Source organism: Osmerus eperlanus, chromosome 21 (assembly GCF_963692335.1).
Source record: "Osmerus eperlanus chromosome 21, fOsmEpe2.1, whole genome shotgun sequence".
NCBI classification, from domain to species: Eukaryota; Metazoa; Chordata; class Actinopteri; order Osmeriformes; family Osmeridae; genus Osmerus; species Osmerus eperlanus.
Window position 1 is genome coordinate 4729825 of NC_085038.1, and position 19338 is coordinate 4749162.

General features: G+C 44.5%; 1 protein-coding gene across 1 annotated transcript in view; it reads right to left on the minus strand.

Annotated features, from left to right (window-relative positions):
• Positions 1 to 19338, minus strand: part of LOC134007140 (ephrin type-A receptor 6-like) — a 35608-nt gene that overhangs the window by 8051 nt on the left and 8219 nt on the right. The window contains exons 3-10 of the mRNA XM_062446334.1: positions 18605 to 18733; positions 18208 to 18357; positions 17541 to 17931; positions 7065 to 7220; positions 6265 to 6597; positions 1670 to 1794; positions 1142 to 1304; positions 892 to 1000 (exon numbers count right to left, since the gene is read on the minus strand). Coding sequence (XP_062302318.1) covers positions 892 to 1000; positions 1142 to 1304; positions 1670 to 1794; positions 6265 to 6597; positions 7065 to 7220; positions 17541 to 17931; positions 18208 to 18357; positions 18605 to 18733 — 1556 coding nt within the window. The remainder of the gene's footprint in view (positions 1 to 891; positions 1001 to 1141; positions 1305 to 1669; positions 1795 to 6264; positions 6598 to 7064; positions 7221 to 17540; positions 17932 to 18207; positions 18358 to 18604; positions 18734 to 19338) is intronic.

Sequence of the window (19338 nt, forward strand, 5' to 3'; positions counted from 1 at the left end):
AACTTTCATGCAATTGGTAGTTCAACATAGTGAAAGACGGAGTGAGGGGGAGGGGCATGGGGTTCTCACATTAGCATCCCACTCTGCACCAATAGCACTCATATCTCCCACTTTAGAAAACAGAATGGAAGAGTGATTGTGCAATTATTTATGTAGAGGCACTGCCTGCCATAGTATGTCTCGAACACTCAAACACTTAATCCTTTTTAGCCGCTGTTCACATGTACATTTAATGCCAGTCGTAGGCTACTGTGTGTCTGTTTAGTTACAGTTGTGGGCTACCATGTGTCTGTTTAGTTACAGTTGTGGGCTACCATGTGTCTGTTTAGTTACAGTTGTGGGCTACCATGTGTCTGTTTACATCCCAGGGAGAGGTGATGTGTGTTTCTGTGCCCTGGGTCTGACAGTAGCCTGACAGTCTGTGTCCCCTCTATTTACAGAGAGCCAATGGGAGGAGACAGCCGGCAGAAGCACTGCATGCAGGGTAATTAGGTGGAAAAGAGGCTCAGCCAATCGGAAAATGAGAACGACTGCTTGGTGGCCACGGTGTCCATTAAGAGACGCTCGATTGAATTGGATCACACTTCGAGATAATAAGAGATGGTTAAAGAGGGAGACACACAGAGAGAGAGAGAGAGAGAGAGAGAGAGAGAGAGAGAGAGAGAGAGAGAGAGAGAGAGAGAGAGAGAGAGAGAGAGAGAGAGAGAGAGAGAGAGAGAGAGTATGATATTGGGAGAGAGGAAAAACTATTGGGTAAAAGAGAAATAGACTGAGAGAGAAATAAAGACTGAACAAGAGAAATATAGACAGAACGAGAGACATACTGAAAGACTGGGACAGAAAGAGTGAGTGAGAGAGAGAGAAAGACAGTTTAGTTGCAGTATCTCATACCGTCCAGTGATGAGAAGGAAAAGAGTCAGGATGACCAATAAAGAAAAGCCGCCCACTGCTGCCGTGACAACCACCAGCACCTGACCCTGATCAGCCACCATTTCCGAGCCTGGGGAGAGAGCAGAGCCACACTATGTATAACACACACACACACACAAATCCCCTTTTTTCCAAAGCACAGCCAAACAAACACCTAATCACTCTCTCACACACACACACACACACACACACACATTGCCTCTGGGCTTACTCTCTGCTGCGGTAGAAAACTCAAACTTGGGGCTGTAGGCGGTGAAGCCAGTGGTGGTGCGAGCGCGCACGTGGAACACGTAGAGGGTGGAGGGATGGAGGCCTGTTACCACCACGCTGGGGGTCTTGGTGCGTGTCGACGAGTAGCTCAGCTGTTCCTGCTCCTGGTGGGAGACACGCCACAATACAACACATAACATATATAATACTATGGTAATAACATGCAAGTACACACAACTAAACAGGTTAGGCCAGTCGTGCTTGCAGCTCAGAGCCCTTTTCTAAAGCAATAATGTAAAGTGAATTCTAATTATTTTCTCTGGATATCTGTACTTTTAGCTCTGATCATAGACAGTCTTGGTACAGACCTCTGCATTTAACATAAACCTATTTGAAGTGCTTAGAGTGTATGGTTGTGTTCTGTGGTAGTAGTGTTTATTTACTAGACTCAGTAGACTAAGACTAGATTTAGTAGACTTTGGTCTGTTGACAGTAGACTTAGAAGATAAACATGGTACACAGCACATACCTTCTCATAGTATTTGATCTCATAGTCCAGAATCACCAGTGCAAGCTGCTCCACCTCTGTCCAGGAGAGGGCGATACTATTTTGGGAGGACCAGTCCATACGTACCACACCCACCAAAGAGGGACCTGAACACCGGGACACGTTTTGACAATATTCAGCATAGCCAACCCTTAAAATCTGTGGATGATTTTCTGTCTGTTAAGTGTGGTGCAGGACAATCATATATCAGACATAGTATGTAATATAGTAGGACAGTACACACTTATACACCTATATAGATATTTGGGAATAGCGCTTAAACATTTATTAGAAAACAGAAACAGGCATTTACTCTGAGACAGAAAGGTGATGACATTTTATTGTGTTTGTGAAAATTATATTTCTGCAGCTGATTGCATGTGGGTGTGTGTGCAGGTCTAAATGTGTGTGTGTGTGTGTGTGTGTGTAAGACAGGCAAAACATGTGTTTGTGTGCTTGCTTTTGTGTAAGCGTGTGTATTTCTGTGTGTGTGTGTGGGGGGGGGGGGGTGCGTGTGTGTGTGCGCCTAGACGTAGCAGACTTGATTGAATTTCTCCCAGGTAAATATTCACTCAGGGCATAGCTGAGCTGCCACCTGGGTAATAACAGCATGTGTTAGAGTAATGACTCTAACTGTTAATACTGCTATGCAAATCTAGGGCTTGTAAGAGGTGGAGGAGACATGGGGAGGGAGAGGGAGGGAGGGACGGGCCGGGAAAGAGATAGTGAGTAATGGAGGTAGGGAGAGACTGAGTGAGTTCAAAGACGAAAGAAAGAGGGTAAAGGAACGAGTTAGAATGATGAGAGATGGAGGAAGGACATAGGGAGGCGGTGAGAGGGGAAGCAAGCAGACATGTACAGAAGAAGGAGGGATTTGAAAAAGTGATAGAGGGGCAGAGGAGAAGAAAGAGAAAATGAAAAATGATTGCGGTCTGCAGGGATCAGGACTAATCATGCTCTCGCTAGCTGTTGTACTTTCCTCGATAATTCCATCCTGTCTGGACTCTAATGCCTGAAATGCAAACGAGGCCTTGGTCAAACCATTAAGATGTAGGCCTAATGTGATTCAAATAACATTCAGACATTGAGAAGGCAACAAAGTTTTCTCTAAACGCAACATGGTTAGGCTGGGCTCCTCACAACAAAGTACAATACACTACAACAAAGTACAATACATTGCAATATAATACAATGCATTGCAATATAATGCTAAACTATTCAAGACATTCCAATGTGTCTTTAACTTTGATATTTCGCAGCTCCTCCTCAGTCAGCAGTAGTATGGTTGAATGGTTCGATGAATCTGTTTAAACCTAAAGACGAGCTAATGGAAACTCATTACCGAGGCCTCGACCTTCATCTGAATTCTAATTAGCTCTCCCCTCAGCTTAAAGGCCTTCCCATGGACTCTGAGGGGGATTAATCAATCTGGATTGTATGGATCCCAAGACACGGCTGAACGATAAAGAAATAATGATCAGTCCGGAGCCATCCAAGTATAGTGGATCACCAAAGCTGAAAGAGACTAAACCAAATCCATTGATCCATTTATTTTTAAGGGTTGAAAAGTAACACATGGTGGATGGATCTCTCCAATGCACATGCTCCCTCCTCATAGGTTAGATGGATCTCTCCAATGCACATGCTCCCTCCTCATAGGTTGGATGGATCTCTCCAATGCACATGCTCCCTCCTCATAGGTTGGATGGATCTCTCCAATGCACATGCTCCCTCCTCATAGGTTGGATGGATCTCTCCAATGCACATGCTCCCTCCTCATAGGTTGGATGGATCTCTCCAATGCACATGCTCCCTCCTCATAGGTTGGATGGATCTCTCCAATGCACATGCTCCCTCCTCATAGGTTGGATGTATATCTCCAATGCACATGCTCCCTCGTCATAGGTTGGATGGATCTCTCCAATGCACATGCTCCCTCCTCATAGGTTGGATGTATATCTCCAATGCACATGCTCCCTCCTGATAGGTTGGATGGATCTCTCCAATGCACATGCTCCCTCCTGATTGGTTGGATGATTTTACTTGTGTGCCGACAGTAGAGCAGAGACTAGAAAGAGAGCATACATACACTGTCTGCTGTACACACACTGTGTGAGTATGTGCAGTTATGTATGTGTGTGTGTGTGCACATGCCTGCTTGTGTGCGTGCGCGGGGGTATGTGTGCATGCATGCGTGTGCATGTGCTCGCATGCTTGTGAGTGTATCACACACGTGTCCACCTAGGGCAAAAGCACAGGAGGGAGAGGTAGAGAAAAGATGTCCCCCGAGAGCATATCTCCCCCAGTAGCTGATCATAAAAATAGAAGGTGGCCTTATTCCCAGCACAGGAGGAGAGAACAGAGGAAAGATCCAGTCCCAGAAAGCACCACAATAACAGAGCTGAAGGAAAAGGTAGCACAATGTATTGTAGAGTATCTTTAAGATGTACATTCATTAGGACTGTACTACTGCTCTCTAATGCAGAATGCAGAGGTTTAAGCACAAAGGATCGATTCACTTCAACTGACTCAATGCAATCTTAACTTGATTCAAATTCAGTAGTGCTAATTACTAACACGCAACACTAAAATACATTTATATTTTTAAATACTAATCCCCATAGTAATCCTGAACATTATTATATGTATTATTTCAATCATATATTGATGGACTATCCTTAAATTATCATGTAATCCTAATGTACACACTGAATATATTTTGGGACATAATTGATGGCATGGTCTTAAAAAACAATTTATCGAGTGTACACAGACCACATGCAACAGCGAAGGAGAATTCATTAGGAGTATTGTTTGAATAAACTTTGCATAATTAAAAGCATAATGAGCCATTAATATTCAATTTGCATATGATAAATGCCTGAGACTAAAACAAACCCTAGTTTAATGTGTTCTGGATGAAACCCCAGTCAAATGTAATTTGTTTGTTTCTCTGTGATCAATAATTTATTAATCAATGACCGATCCATCATAGAAACAAAACAACTTTTACGACTATGATGCAACAAGTCTGTCTCATATTCGACTAACTAACTAACTTCTGGAATAGTTCTTAAAGCAAAACTTTCCAACTGAGGCAGCATACAGCTAGGTGGCAAACATACGATCAGAAGCACTATTTGTTTGTGTGTGTCTGCCAGCATTCCTGTCTGTGTGTGGTGTGTGTGTGTGGTGTGTGTGTGGTGTGTGTGTGGTGTGTGTGTGTGTTGTGTGTGTGTGTGTGTGGTGGGTGTGTGGTGTGTGTGTGGTGTGTGTGGTGTGTGTGTGGTGTGTGTGTGGTGTGTGTGTGGTGTGTGTGTGGTGTGTGTGGTGTGTGTGTGGTGTGTGTGTGGTGTGTGTGTGTCTGTGTGTGTGTGTGTGTGTGTGGTGTGTGTGTGTGTGTGTGTGTGGTGTGTGTGTGGTGTGTGACTCCCCAAGCTGAGCAGCCTGCCAGTCTGTTTGGTAATGAGAGTTTTCTGACGTTCCAGTTGCAGCTGCAGACTAGGGCGAGCTGACAGCCCCATTTTGACGAGTCAATTCCACCACTCCCCCACAAAAAAGACACACACCCCGATGGAAAAGGCAAGCTGTTTCTCAGCCTCCAGAGAGAATATTTACATTTAATGAAAAAAATACAAAATCCCATCATCTTTCTTGGCTCTCACAGGGTGCTCTGGGTGTTCTAACCCACATTAATGTCAGCTCCAACGCTCACTAGCTACTGCCGAGAGTCCACCAAACAGCATCAATTGAAAAGTGGCTGTGATTTGAACACACCTTTTGCCAGCCTTTGTGAACTGCACTCATAGCTAAACCTTGAAATTGTATAAAGGGTAGCATTCATCCTGCATACCAAACAAGGCCGGAGTGTCTACATCTGAATATCAAAAACCCAGTTCGTCCAGCACATACAGAAGGGGACAGAAAACTATCTCAAAAGAATTCCCCTCCCTGTATGTGAAATGGTTCAACTCCTCAAGTTTCTTTGTATACTAAGGATGTTATAATAGTTTATTTCCTCCAGCCTTACAGACTGACAGACCCTTCAGACAGTCAGGCCCTACATTAGACACAGGGTCAGTCCACATGTCCGTCTCATTAGCAGAGAAAAGGAGAGAGTGGGCAAAAATATAGAAAGAGAGGGAGGGCGAGAGAGAGTGAGAGACATAGAAGGACAGTGAGAGAGAGCAGAGCCCTGTGGGTGCGAGTGAGGCCCATACAGCCCCGGGGTAAATCCCTACCAATTACATCCCTAACAACATCATCATCCACAACTAAACAGCCACAGGAGAGGAGCAGGCTGCTGCACTGCAGCAATAGATGCTGTGCCACAATTTATAGAGAAGACAAGCAACTGTGTCAGTTGATAAAAAAAGAACGGAATACAGTTCAGGAAAAATAACATTGGAAAGTAAATTTGAGACCCTCCATCCACATTGCGAAGGAACAACTAAAACCACTCAATGAGGTTGCTATGGAACTCTAAATCACTGCTCGCTTTGTAAAAAAAAACGATGCTCGTGCTAAGCAGGTGAACAAGAAGATGAGTCATCCACACAAGGCGCCGGCGTACTCACCAGTCTGGTCAGTGGTGACGGTGATGTTGGCCAGCGAGCGTTCCGTCTGGCCCAGCCCCGACACACCGTTGATCGCCTCCACGTGGAAGGTGTAGTTGGCGTGAACGGCAAAGTCCAGCACCACCACGGATGTTTCTGTCAGGCCCAGCGGTCGCGGCAAGAAGCGCAGGTCCACCTCGCAGGGCTCGCAGACCCCGCTACCTGGGCAGCGCTGACACAGGACGTTGTACGTCAGGTCCTTCCTGCCGCCCATGTCGCTGGGCGGGGCCCACTGCAAAAAGAGGGCGGTCTCGTTGATGAGGGACACCAGGTGCCTGGGGGCTGAGGGGGACCCTGGAGGGAGGCAAGGAAGTGATGTCATCCTACAGGGAACTCTTTTTTATCACTTGTCTGGAAAGATGACTGTAAAATGTTATATTTTCCCAGAAATATTGTTGGCATCTTGATCACTAACATGCAAGTGAAAAAGTCATGACACTCCACTGAGTAATTTCTTTTCCTTCAGACTTGAGTTTGTATGAAATATCCTGATTGGTTCAAATAGAAAACAGGATATATAACCAGAGAGCACATCCACTTCTGTAACAACTCAATGTGACAACAACATAACAAATACCCCTTCTATTCTCCAACATGAGGAGGACAAGGGGCTTTCCCTGTTCAACCACTATATTTTCAGCCTTTTATCTCGATAGCTTTTAGTGTTCGTGGTGGCCTCTGTGTTGCCTAACTTTGGTAACAAGAGACGTAAAGAGTCAGAGAAGAAGAAGAAACACAGTGTAATTTGTAGGTGAACTGACTAGTGCAGGCCATTGTAGAGGGGTCTTTGGCAGCCCGGTAGAAGCCTTTTTCACAATGGCAGACGGTGGCAGCCTGGTCGTGGCTGGAGCTGTGAGGAGGACACTTGGAACACTTGATGTTACCAGCATAGGCCTTGTAGAAGCCTGGTTTACATGCTGGACAAACAGAAAAAGCGAGAAGAGAAAGAGAGAGAGAGAGTTATTGGAGGAAAGAGAACTGGTGCTGAATGTCTTATCGAGTTCAATGTACAATATCATATCGCGCGCATCAACCGAGCAGATAACTGATCAATAGCAAGATTGATGTCTGACAGGGAGCTGTAGAGACAAACACATTAAGAATGTGAGATAACAGCTGCAGTGTCTCCACACTGCAGTGGGAAAAAGTGTGTCTGGTGCATTATCCAGGAATTAGAGAACCACAGTGAAAACAAAACATTGAAACAAAAATGTTAGGAACACCAACATTAGATGCAATCTTGTCAGGCTGATAGAGCTCTCTGCATCCACATTAGGAAATGTAATTATGTGAGGGTAAGAAAGAGAGTAAGACAGAGAAAGAGAGAGACAGAGAGTCAACAAAGCCACAAATCACACATTATTTTCCTCACCGGAGCATCCATTATGTGATCACTGATATGATGGAGGGTAATTAGCCACTACTGTGTATGGACAGACTAAATGGGGCAAATACCAGGCAAAGTTACCCCCATGGCCTAAATATGGTTTCAGATTTTGTATGTGTGTTTATCGTGCAATTGTGGGAGTGTGTGTGCTTCCATGAACGAGCAAAAGAAAGAGCCAGTGTGCCGGAAAATGAATTCATACTCTCTTCTTTCGCAAGTAAACAATTTTATCATTAACATAGAGATAGTGCGGTATGAAATGCAATTACAGCTCTGCATGCATGCAGTTTGAAATTTCCATTCACTCATAATGTGCAAAGTCAGCATTACTGACCCTACCAAACTCCCACTCTCCCCTGTCCTCATTTTCCTCACCCTTCTCCCTCCTCTCGCTACCTTCCTCCTCCTTCCCTCTCCGTCTCCCTTTATTTTCCTCCCTCTTCTCTCCATCTGGGAGAGAAGAGGGAGGAAAGCCATCTGACTCCATGTGGGAGTCAGATGGCTGAGCGGTGAGGGAGTCGGGCTACTAATCTGAAGGTTGCCAGTTCGATTCCCGGCCGTGCCAAAATGACGTTGTGTCCTTGGGCAAGGCACTTCACCCTACTTGCCTCGGGGGGAATGTCCCTGTACTTACTGTAAGTCGCTCTGGATAAGAGCGTCTGCTAAATTACTAAATGTAAATCTCCCTTCACTCCCTCCGTTTATCCTCTCTCCCTATTTCTCTCTCTGCAACCCCTCGCTCCACCTTTTCCCCCTCCCCGAAGCTTTACCAGAAGATGGTAATAACCATTGCAGATTGCCTCCCCAACGTCCCAGCAGGGAAATAGAAAGATGATAGCACAATTTACTTAATACTCTAAGAAGCTGGAAATAATAGCTTTACCGCAAGGGGTGGAGGGAGAAGGGAAATTGTAACTAAATAAATAAATAAACTCAAACAAGGAATTGCATTGACAGAAAAAAATGACACACAGAGGGAAATTCAATCAGGGTTCATATCGGGCAGCTCTGGGGGTCCTACTGATTCCACTAATTCCAGTATTTTCTCATTCCCAGGGCATTTGGATATGCAAATCCTACAGAGACCGCTACGGAATGCTAATTGGGAATCCACTGGCAGGTCTTGTCAAGCAGAGAGAGGAAGAGTGAGAGAGGGAGAGAGAGGGAGAGAGAGAGAATTAGGATCAAGACGAAGGATGAGGAACCCATTCTCCTCCATCTGTACAGTATGTGCAGTAAGAGGGGTGTTCGCTTTTTCAAATTTCCAAGTTGGAATTCACTTTGTACATGGAAATTCAACATATCTTATCAAGTCCTCTAAATTGGAAGATCTGGTTCATCAGAAGACCTAAGCAGTCTTCCCCTCCATCTCCACCTCATCACCATACTCTTCCTCATCTTTAGCACTACTACACGACTCAATGAGTCACACCATTGGGGAATCATGGTTGATAAATGAACACCTACCACACAATGATTTATTTTTATTTTTATGAAATATTGAAGTTATAATCTGTGCCCTGGTGACAAGAGGACAAGAAAAAGCCCACCTCCTCCTTTCCCCCATGTCCCCACCTCATCCTCAAATCATCCTACTGAGAGCACATCTATGTAAGTGTGTCTGAGAGATTGTCTTGTTATCTAGCCATTTTCAACAGGAGTTTACATTTAGACATTTACATTTAGTCATTTACATTTAGTCATTTAGCAGACGCTCTTATCCAGAGCGACTTACAGTAAGTACAAGGACATTCTCCCCGAGGCAAGTAGGGTGAAGTGCCTTGCCCAAGGACACAACGTCATTTGGCACGGCTGGGCACGGCTGGGAATCGAACCAACAACCTTCTGATTAATAGCCCGACTCCCTCACCGCTCAGCCACCTGACCCCCCAGATGGTAGCCCATCTACATGCCCCCAGTTCTCTGTGATTGTGAATAGCCCCAATCTGGGTGAATGTGAAGCCACCACAGGGTGTGGGAAAGGAGTAACTCAGAACTGTGGGTGAAGGTAAAAAGAAAAGAAACCAAAAAGAACTTCCAATTTAAATTTGGAAAAGAAAGAGTAGAAAAGCAATAATCGGATAATGAGAAAGAAACGCAGTTATATTATAACCCCCACCCGCCCCGCACATTCCTTAGGCTGCAGGTGTATTTCCTTAATCCCAGCATCCACCTCCCACTGTAGGGTCACACGGACTCATTAGGATTCCCATCTGCCTTTTATGCACACCCAGGCCAGTACAGGTTGCCGCCAGAAAGCAATTAGGGACCAGGTTTCTTTTTCCCATTAACAACTTTCCCGTGTAAGTCATGTGGTAAAGACACGCACGCACACGCATGTAGGGAGTCAGGTGGCTGAGCGGTGAGGGAATCGGGCTAGTAATCAGAAGGTTTCCAGTTCGATTCCCGGCTATGCAAACCAAATGACGTTGTGTCCTTGGGCAAGGCACTTCACCCTACTTGCCTCGGGGGAATGTCCCTGTACTTACTGTAAGTCGCTCTGGATAAGAGCGTCTGCTAAATGACTAAAATGTAAATGTAAATGCATCCACAAGCACAGGGGTGGTAGCCCATCTACATGCAAGCATACACACTTCAAACAAACCGATAAACCGTTTCAAACACAGCTTTTCCATAAGGAGTAAACATATCGTGGTGAGTTTATGGCTCTGAGTTTGGCGATAATTACTCACCAGAGAGACCAGGTGTTTGGGGTTAAACAGTGAATAATTAGTACTCAGTTCACAGCCAAGAACAGTTGACTCACAAAAAAAGAGGAAGAGAGGGATTGAAGGACAGCAAGCAAACAGAGAGAGAAAGAGAGAGTGAGGGGGAAAGAGAGCTAAAAGATATTGAAAGACAGAGGTGAGGGTTATTACTAATGAGTTCCCAGGTATCCAAACAGGTGAGGGACTTGGCAGACTGGCCAGGGTCACAACATCTTAATCTGTCAGGAAGCTCCTGAGAAGTGACTGGAAAAAGTCAGATAACTACCATTCCTAGGGGTCAGACTGTATTGTGCAGTATAGTATGTGTATTTACGTAATAATAATTTCCAGAGAGACACTTTGAATGTCTGAAGGCAAATGTTGAAAGCTTATTTTTAAGTATAAGTATTTTATTTGTATTAAAACAAATGGCCCAAATCAAGTATTTCAATGCTTGTTTCAAAAGAAGTGGGTATAGCACAAAGACAGGATATCATGAGTCAAATAAAGATGCTAAGATTCAAAAAATCGTCTGTATATGAGTGTAGGAAATAACAGCTTATGTGATAGAAGTGTGTACAGTGCATGCAGTGCATGCCAAAAAAATGACACTTTTAAAACCCCATGGAAAATTCACGGAACCTTTCCAGGAGTCTTCTAGGCGTTCGCATCCTCTGTCCAGTGAACAGGGAAGACTTTCTACATCGAATGGCCTTCAATGGGCCCAAGATAATCTGGAGGTTACCAAGATGACATAACACTCACATTCATATACTGTACATTCAGTAACATTTCACCCTGCTCTGCTTTGAAATTGATCTTCCATAGTAGCTTAATCCTCTGTTGCCATGCAAGAGTTCACAAGTCATTTAACTTTTCTCTGAACTCAGCTGTTTCTCCCAGCTACAGGCTCTTGAGCAAAAACCTTTCCCTAAAAAAAACTGGATATATTCTGCTATTAATTAGTTTACGGATGTAAGAGAGAAGTGAATGTTTCTGTAAAAGAGCCCTTTCCTCCTGCACAGCGTCATAATCCTCCAGATTTATCAGGTGTGGTCTCCCTTTAGGCAGTAAGGGGATGGGGAATGGGTGATGGATGGATGGGATAGAAATGTGATTACATAGCTACCAGCAGACTATATCGACACAAAGATCCAAGTCTCATTTTAAAATGTAAGATAGAAGGACAAGAGACAGTACATTCAAGTGGCCTACTACAGTATGATGCTGTCTGTCAACTTTATTTCAAAGTCAACTTTATTTGTCCCCAGAGGAAAATTGTTTTGCAGCAAGACATTGAAAACAGACTTAGAGACAAAACTACCAAAAGACTCCATAGGGGAAAGTGATTGGGTGGTTTGGTGAGCACTGAATTTTGTAGAGTCAGGGAGAACCACAGTGGTCGCAAGTTGACACTTTGACACAGTGTTTCAATTCAGTATTATTTTTGCTACGGTTCACATCCAGGAAACAGATGTATAGGTGAGAGCCACCTACCACCAAGGATGCGTAACAGTATGTGAGACAGACAGAAGTCAAATAAATAAATAATAAAATAGAGACGGAGCAAGAGTAAAAGAGAGATACGGAGAGAGAGAGAGAGAGAGAGACAGAAGGAGATAGAGAAAGAAGGAGAGAGAGAGACAGAGAGACAGAGAGACAGAGAGATAGAGAGAGAGAGAGAGAGAGAGAGAGAGAGAGAGAGAGAGAGAGAGAGAGAGAGAGAGAGAGAGAGAGAGAGAGAGAGAGAGAGAGAGAGATAAGAGTGTAAGAGACTGAATTGTGACTGCCTTTCCATTTGGTTCATGGCCTCCATACAAAACCATCTGATAGCATCTCTCAATTCACCTGCGTGGTGCTCCTGGCAGAGTGCGAAAGCTTTGTGTCTCCTTTGAAGATGATAAGCATTTTTATTACAAACCTTCTTTATATCCCTCTCTCTGGACTTAACAAATAGCCTAGTAAGCCCAACAGATGCTACCCTTTCTTCTTTCCAGCCTCTAACCTGACTGATAGAGCCAACAGAAGTCTTCTTTGTAGAGAGTCTATGATAGACCCTATATCAAATTAGCTTACAACGAACAGTTGGTCTTTCCCTTACTTAAACCTTTAAACTTCCCACCACAACTAGACACGTAGCCCTGGTGCTGCACTCTCCATCCCCTCCTTAACCAAGACATGACAGAAAGACGTGCTGCCAGGTTGATAAACAACCAATCATTCGTAAACAGAGCTGAGAAAAGCAGGTTCACCAGGGCTTAGCTGTAGACTGTAGGCAGGAGCAGATGGAAACGCAGATATGATGTTTACCCTGGTCTCCTTGCTTTGATATGCAGATGGTCGGTTCAGAGAGAATAAGCGATGCTCCGGCCAAGCGTCAGATACAGGCTGGCATCTACGAGAACAGAGGCTCAATCCTGTCTGTCTGCTTACGTACAGGTTAGGGTTCTTTCAAACAAGATAACAACACATAATTGATTCTCTTTTGGCCGAAAGCAAACAGTCATACAGTACAATGGTGAGTTAAGAGCCTGGTAATTATTGTGTGATGTGTGATTATAATGAGGGCAGAATTAGTATATTTCCCGATGCGGGCAGTATGTGACAGCATCTCACATTCTGGTCATGTTTTCAGCCTGTCTAAACTTGTGACACTTCTATCAACATCCTTCTCCTGTCATCATTTTTCTTTTTATCATCCCACATGTTTTAATAACGCAAATTAATCTGCACAAACAATGTGATTGGAGTTAAAGAGCATAACAAAAGGAAACAAACTAACTCATACATGGCAAATGTGAGGCCCTCAGGAGTCAATTAAATTCGACAGTGTCTTTCATGTCTAACATTACAAAGAAGCCTGTCTCATGAAAGCCGTCCCATAAAAAATGAACACAAAATAAAATGAAGGCCAGACCTGTTTTATTATATCCAACCAACCTACAGTACAGTTTTCACAGTAAAACATCTCAATTGCATTGGGTCAGACAGACCTGGTTGCCACAGGTTACCACAGGTTAAGAGGTTCATGTCCAACAAAACATCCCCCCTGTAGTACTGACATCAAGGTATTTTCTCTGTAACATATCCTTTTAGTAACTAAGGATATTTTGACAAGAAAAAACTGTGTAAATAGAGTATCAAAGCTTTGGTGTAATTGAAAACAAGCACATTGTTCACGGTTCGTGGTATCCTGGCACCGCTTTCATCTGCCTACTTTGATTGAGACATCCCTTCATCGAATAACAGGCACACAAGATGAGATACAAAAAAGTGATTCTCTTAGACCTCCTCCACAACCCCTCTCCCCCTTTCTGAAGAAGCACCATGACAAAAAGCCATGAAACAAATTGCGTTACGCTTGTGATACTTTATCTAGGTCATGATATAACCAGTCTATTATATCTTCACGGCTGATGCCAAGAGATTTGTAGGAAAAAAAAGAAAGAAGGATGTGGATTGAGAGGTCAAAATAGTGTGGCGGAATGTTATTGGTGGTGAGAAAAAAACTGGATTAGATAAGAGAAGATGTTTCCTTTGTTTGGGGGATGGTGGAGTTGGACGTGTTTGCAGCGAGCTGCGCGTACGTTTGGGAGCTCGCTTCTTCTTTTTTCACCCCCTCTCCCTGCTGCCTCAGACAGCTTTGATCATGGTAGCCTTTGAAGCCGCTCTCGAAAATGAAAACGAGGAGAAAGCAGAAGTCATCGCAAGTTCACGGGGCAAACTTGCTGCAACCACTTGCAAACTGTACTGTACATCTCAACAGCAAATTGGCCTTCACCTTTTCCACGGAGACTTGGACGTAAACTCCTCCTTGGGCGTAAAGAGCATCCTGTCTCTTAACGCCCATCTCAGGGCTGCTGCATTATAAACAAGAGCAAGATCCTCTTTATTTTTGAGGAGCAAGCTCCTCTTTAAATCCTGCTTGTTGCTCTCCGGAACTCAAATTAGATCCTTATCCTTGTGGTGGAGTTCCAGGCGGGAAGGTCCCTCGTTCCAGGGGAAAGATGTAGTGGCTATAGATGATGTTAAGAGTAGATAAACAGACAATGGCTGCTTGTGCAATTTCACAGATGCTCTTGCTCAATCCTAGTGGGTAAAGTAAACCAATATCCACACACAATATTGAAAGTTCATCCCTTCCTTGATTTTCAGGGTTTCACATCCACACTGGAGAATTTGTGTTCACCAGTGACTGTTCACACATCAGTAGATGGTAATTGTGTTCTCCCCCCACCTACACCCCCCTACAGGGAGCCTTGCTTGTTTCTATCTCATTTCAAACAAGCAAGAAGAGCTGCAGCTTGGAGACTTGTAATCATATCATCATATATGAATATTCATAAGATGCACTTGAAGCTGAGTTTTGGTAGACGATGTTCAGCAGACTAGTGTACGCTCCTCAGACAGAGGATAGATGTGTCGCACTCTACAACAAACTGGAGTTACTGCGGCAACACTGAGTTTAAATTTAGACATCAACTCTTCAAGCAAAATACAGACACACTCATGCGCACACACACACCTACACCTACACACACAAAAACCTCAACACAGCCATGGGGACATCCTTTGCCTAGCCCTGGAGAACAGCTATCACAGCTTACACTACTTATGACTCTGCAGAAAAGTGACTTTGAATCACCTGCTGAGTCTGATTGAATTGTAACTAAAATAACAGCCTTACTTGAGCTACAACACCTTGGAGAGACAAATCTGTTACAGGGCTTAAACTGCTCGGCTTACCAATACCAAAGGTGATGACGATCATCTATCCCAATTGGGACATGACTTGGAGGAGGAAGTGTATGAAGTCATTTCAGGCTGCTGTTTAAAGCAATACACCATTTGAACTGTTAGATAAAAGACAGCAACATTGGGCACACTGTGGGACTAGGATGAAAATGGCAGAGTAGAGAGAGAGGCTATGTGACAGAGTGAGGAAAAGAGAGTTGGGTTTGTGGGGCGGAAGGGTGTGTGTGTGTGTGTGGGGGGGGGGGGGGGGGGAAGACGTGATGTGCAAGTGAAAGATGAATCTTACTTTCATGATGGCCCAAAAAATCTGCTCTCCTACCCACCATTGGTGGGATCCAGGCAACAAAATGGACCGGCAGAGACATTTGTAAAGATATTTAGCTGACAGTAAACAAAGTATCGCGGCGGTAAACTTTGCTTGTTAACATGCAGAGCGGCTCAATTTAGCACCTGCCTTAATTACTGAGGACCTGCTCAGCAGTGAGGATGAGAGTGGAGGTTAGAAGGTTTAGGGAAGAGACACAGCCTGCTAAATTAGCTGTGAAGCTAACAAATGGAGGCAATTAGCCGGCTAGCCTCTGTACGGTGCAATGGAGAAAATTAGGCCAAATACAATCTAGAACAAAGAAGAAGTCGCCAATAAAACTTTTCTCCTCCACGGTTTACGCTTCGTGTTTGAAAGCAGTTTGGCTGATTGGCCAAGCAAAGTTTCTTTACAAATTGTATTATGGGTGTGCGTTTTGCCTGAGGATGTTTGTGAGACTTTAAGAGCTATAGAACTGTCGCTTAAAGAGCTCTGGTTTAAAAGCTCAGACCAAACATACAAATACCCCAGAGGAAGCACCAGTTGTGCATATAATCAAACGAAAAGGATTCAAGTGAAGGAAGATTGATCCCCCCCAGAAGAATTCAGCAATGCACTCCAGTGACTACCTGTTCATGTATTCTGAAAGCTACGGTTGGGCCTACAGCTAGGGATTCCGGGGACACCACTGAGATTGTATTTGTAGTACAGAAATGAAAAGAAAAATATAGCCCACAGAAAGGATACACAGAAACACATAGAAAGGCCAGGATTCCTGAAATTACAATGTTGTGTTACTGAAGAGGTGTTTAAAATGTCTTTAGGTCGACATTTCTTTTCTTCAAATTTGTGACAAGGACCCCTGAGAGGATGTTCCAGGCGCTCTCAACGTATAGTAGAGGTTATGAGTCACCAATTCACCAAGTCAACATGAGTCACCAGTCAAAGGACGCTGCATCTTTTAAGTTCACTGAAGTCCAAGATATCTGAATACAGGGGTATGGAGGAGGGGGAGGAACGAGAGAGGAGAGAAAGGAGGAGGACGGGGGAACCAAAGAGCCCGTGGAAAAGGCAAGGGTGAGGAGAAAGGGAGAAATGATGGAAGGAAGAAGGAGGAGAGGGAGAGAGGTTGAGCTGAATGACCGAGGAGACAGGAGGCAGGGAACGGATATTGAGGAAGGGAGAGAGGCAGGGAGTTGATATTGAGGAAGGGAGAGAGGCAGGGAGTTGATATTGAGGAAGGGAGAGAGGCAGGGAGGAGTAGAGAGAAAGCAAGAGGATGGGGATTGAGATCTCAAACTCTGCAGTTGACGGCGGGGCCCTTGAGACCTGTCTGTCTACAGTATCTGATGCAATGCCTCCTCCTCTGCTCCCTCCCTCAGTCAGAATGCTCTAGCAGCTACTTACAGATTCACTATGGCTGCAGCAGAGCAGAGGCTCCTGCTGAGAGCACCTTCTCCTACACTAACAGCGTAGTTACTGTAGAACAGGCTGAGATGCCCGCAGTTGCTGTGTAAGCAACACTGTATAGAACCAGTGCCAAGTGTTAGGACTTTGAGATTTGCCATTTTTGAAGGCTGTTTCCTTTGTTTATACAAAGGTTATATAAAGAAGTATGGTTGGTTATTGATAGGCACATGGTAGTACAGTATACACTTTGTAGTACATTAGGAGTTATCAGAAAAATCCCAATATGGGCATTTGGATGAATGTTAAGGTTAACTATTCAACATCTATGATTACAGTACCGTAGTTTAGGAATTCCAATGATGTGTTCTATGACTAACAAAATGTATTTCTTTACGAGAAACACTGCATCTCCGAAGTAAAAACATGCCAAAACGTTATGTAATGCTTAGAATCCTTACAGTTAAGGCTTCACAACATATTTGAAACTCAGAAATGAAGAACCGGCTGGCGCAAGGCAAGCAAAGGAGGCCAGACCTGGCGACAGTGAACAGAAAAACCAGTCGGTAAACAAGACCAAAACATACCACAACTGAAACACATCCATTCATCCATTCATCTAACATACACAGGCTACATACAGTCACCACAATCGACCACATTCACCTCTCCTCACCTTTACAGTATCCATCCATCTCCTCGTGCCCTATGCTGCAGACACACCTCCCGAGGGGCACCAGCCAATCACCGTCGGCGCCGCAGTACAGCTTAGGCGTGTCTCGCTCCTCTGCATTTTCCACGCACGCCCCGCGGACCTCCACCAGCGAGGAGGAGTCCAGCTGGGGCACGGTGTCAGGGAATGCAGCCAGGTTGCGTAGCGTGGAAGGGCAACGCTTGTAGAAGACTCGGACGGACACCAGGGCGATGCAGGCGCCCACATCTTGGAAGGCCAGGTAGAAGCCCTTCCGGGTCACGGGGCCGACCTCGCGGACCTCAGTGTTGAGGCGCAGCACCCGGTCCCCCAGGTCCGTCTGTGTGAAACTCTCATCCGCTGCTATGGTGTCCACCTTTGATGAGAAACCGCATCAACAATACTGTTTTCATTCTGTGTCAATCAGAACCATTCATTATGCTGTAATTACATTATTTGAAGACATGATGATTACATTATTAGTGGGCTTAATCACTTCATTTTAAGCAGACTTTCTGCTAAAAACCCTGCCTCATTGAAAACCCCTAGGACAAGAATCATGTTTGTCTTTTTTCACTCTCTGAGATCTGGCTCTAGCAGAGATCAATCAATCAATGAAACATAATCTATAGAGCACATCAACCAAACAAACCTTGGCGTATTCAACTGGACGGAAGCGAGTTCCAGAGGCGTGCGGTTCGTCGGTCTGCAGGTAGAAGAGGTTAAAAGTCTCCTTGCAGGTCCCAGGCACCCAGGGGATGGAGTTACAGTCTCGCAGCGTGAAGCGCATCTCCACGTACACCTGCACAGAACCAGAACCAATCACGCACACCTCAAAGATGGCGAAAAGCAAAGTGTATGTTTCAAAAACGCTCAAGGATGCTGTCAGTGTATGTGATCAAATACGTAGATAATAACAGACATCCTATGTGGCTCGCATGGTGCTTGCTATGTCACAGCTGTGCCCCCGAACAAGCTAGCTGTATGCATTAAAAAGGGAAAATTAAAGGCAGGAATATGGATGTGTTTGGACAAGGGAGGGCACACACCTTCTGGGCTGCTTGGCGCTGGATCCAGCCTGACCGGAGCCAATTGTTCTGGTTGGGCTCCATCACATGACAAACTTGGAAGGTATGGATGGGGCGGTTCTGCTCATCCATCTCTGTGATGGCATCCCACTACAGATGCAGGAAGGTAGGAACAACAGACAGAGGGAAGAAGGAGAATTGAGAATGAGTTTGTGTGAGGAGAGGCCGGAAAAACTTAGTGAACAATTTACCGACCAAAGTAATTTACTGTTTTACAATATTGATTAAATATTGAATATTAATCAACACTGCATAAACCGTAAGAGGGGAGGTATCAGTGGGTGTTGTCAAACAGAATGTCTGCAATGGATCCCTCACACAGCTTGAGAGTGTGACGTCTCACACATATACACACCTTGTCTCTAGCCAGGCAGACCTGAGATAGGCAGAGTTTCTCTTACTGTCGTTTACACAACTCTTACATCAGCCAGGACTGTCTGTTCAGCTCTGAAGGTGAGCTGAACAGAGGAGTTACCACTGTTCAAAAGACCATGACACATATTGACAGAGCCTCTCTACGTGTGGAGTTCAATCGGGACTTGTAGTGTGAGTCCAGGTCAATTTTAGAGTTGAAGAATCAACCCCTCATTCGACAAAAATGAAAAAATGAAAATGAAAATACAAATATAGGGGTTTCCTGGATTCCTTGCCTTGGCTTTGACAACCTGTTCAAACTATTCAAATACTGTAACTGT